The sequence below is a fragment of the Myotis brandtii genome, unplaced genomic scaffold (genome assembly GCF_000412655.1).
Source record: "Myotis brandtii unplaced genomic scaffold, ASM41265v1 scaffold434, whole genome shotgun sequence".
NCBI lineage: Eukaryota > Metazoa > Chordata > Mammalia > Chiroptera > Vespertilionidae > Myotis > Myotis brandtii.
Window position 1 is genome coordinate 815,863 of NW_005366599.1, and position 1,339 is coordinate 817,201.

At 62.2% G+C, this 1,339-nt stretch overlaps 1 protein-coding gene across 1 annotated transcript in view; it reads left to right on the top strand.

Annotated features, from left to right (window-relative positions):
- The window catches only part of CCDC27 (coiled-coil domain containing 27), a 19,311-nt gene that overhangs the window by 1,552 nt on the left and 16,420 nt on the right, over positions 1-1,339 (top strand). Inside the window, exon 3 of the mRNA XM_014546188.1 lies at positions 1,118-1,228. Within this exon, the coding sequence (XP_014401674.1) occupies positions 1,118-1,228 (111 nt within the window). The remainder of the gene's footprint in view (positions 1-1,117; positions 1,229-1,339) is intronic.

Consider the following 1,339-nt stretch of genomic DNA (forward strand, 5'->3'; position numbering starts at 1 on the left):
AGTGGGGGGGGGGCACAGCAGACCTCCGTGCAGCAGGCACCGCCCCACCTGCGGTCTCTCTCAGGCCCCGGTGGCTCCCCTTCCCCACACCCCGTGGCGATGGTGGGTCTCAGCCAGGACCCCACCCGCCATCCCGGCTCTAGGTACCCCCTCAGGGCCAGGGCCTCGGAGAGCATGACTTGTGGGCAGGTCATGGGAAGGGCAGGGGCCCGGGTCCTGGGTGCGGGTGTGGGGTGGATGGGGGGGGTGTGCTCACAGGGCTGGTCAATTAGGGCCCCAAAGGCTCAGAGGAAGCAGGCTCTGGCGGGAGGGGGCAGGTTTCGGCGGGACCCTGAGCGGAGCCATTTCTGCAGAAGGGCACTTGGACCTGACCTCCCGGGAGGCGGGGCGCCGGTTTGCAGACATTCCCTTGTGCCCGGCGTGCTGTGGGGGCCGCGCTGTGTGGGCAGCAGCCGCCATCGCGTTTGAATTGATCCCCAGGGTTCAGCCCCTGCGGCCACAGAGACAAGTCGTCTTTCTTCTCAGCTGAGGTTTATAGAGAAATGGCAGAGAGCCCGGCCGGCGGGGCTCAGGGGCTGAGCATCCACCTATGAACCAGGAGGTCACGGTTCCATTCCCGGTCAAGGCACATGCCTGGGTTATGGGCTCCATCCTCAGTGTGGGGTGTGCAAGAGGCAGCCGATCCATGATTCCTCTCATCACTGATGTTTCTCTCTCTCTCCCTCTCCCTTTCTCTCTGTAATTAATTTAAAAAGGACGAAAAGAAAGAGAGAGAGAGAGAGAGAGAAGTGGCATAAGGCCCTGGCCGGTGTGGCTCAGTGGATAGAGCATCAGTCTGCAGACCGAAGGGTCCTGGGTTTGATTCCCGTCAAGGGCACGTACCTCGGTTGCAGGCTCCTCCATGGCCCAGACCCTGGTCAGGGGCGCGTGCAGGAGGCAATCCATCGATGTGTTTCTCTCACATTGATATTTCTCTCTGTCTTTCCCTCTCTCTTCCATGCTCTCTAAAATGAATGGAAAAATACCCTTGGGTGAGGATTAACAAGAAAAGAAAGGGCATAAAAGGCCTGCCCCACCCAGGGCCTGGGGAAGCCGTCAGCCAGCTCTCACCCTGCAGGGATGACCTCCACCACGACCTTGCCCGTGGAGTGCTGCCTGGGCTCCAAGGCCTGGAAGCCGACCAAGGACTCAGTCTCCAGCCAGCAGGACTTGGACATGAAGGTGGACGGTGAGGGCAGCGCCTCCTGGGCACAGGGGTCCTCCCCTTGGGCCCCCAGCCCCAGGGCCTCTGCCTGCACCTGCTGGGCCCCTGCTCCCCAGCACCACCTGCTCCCGCGCC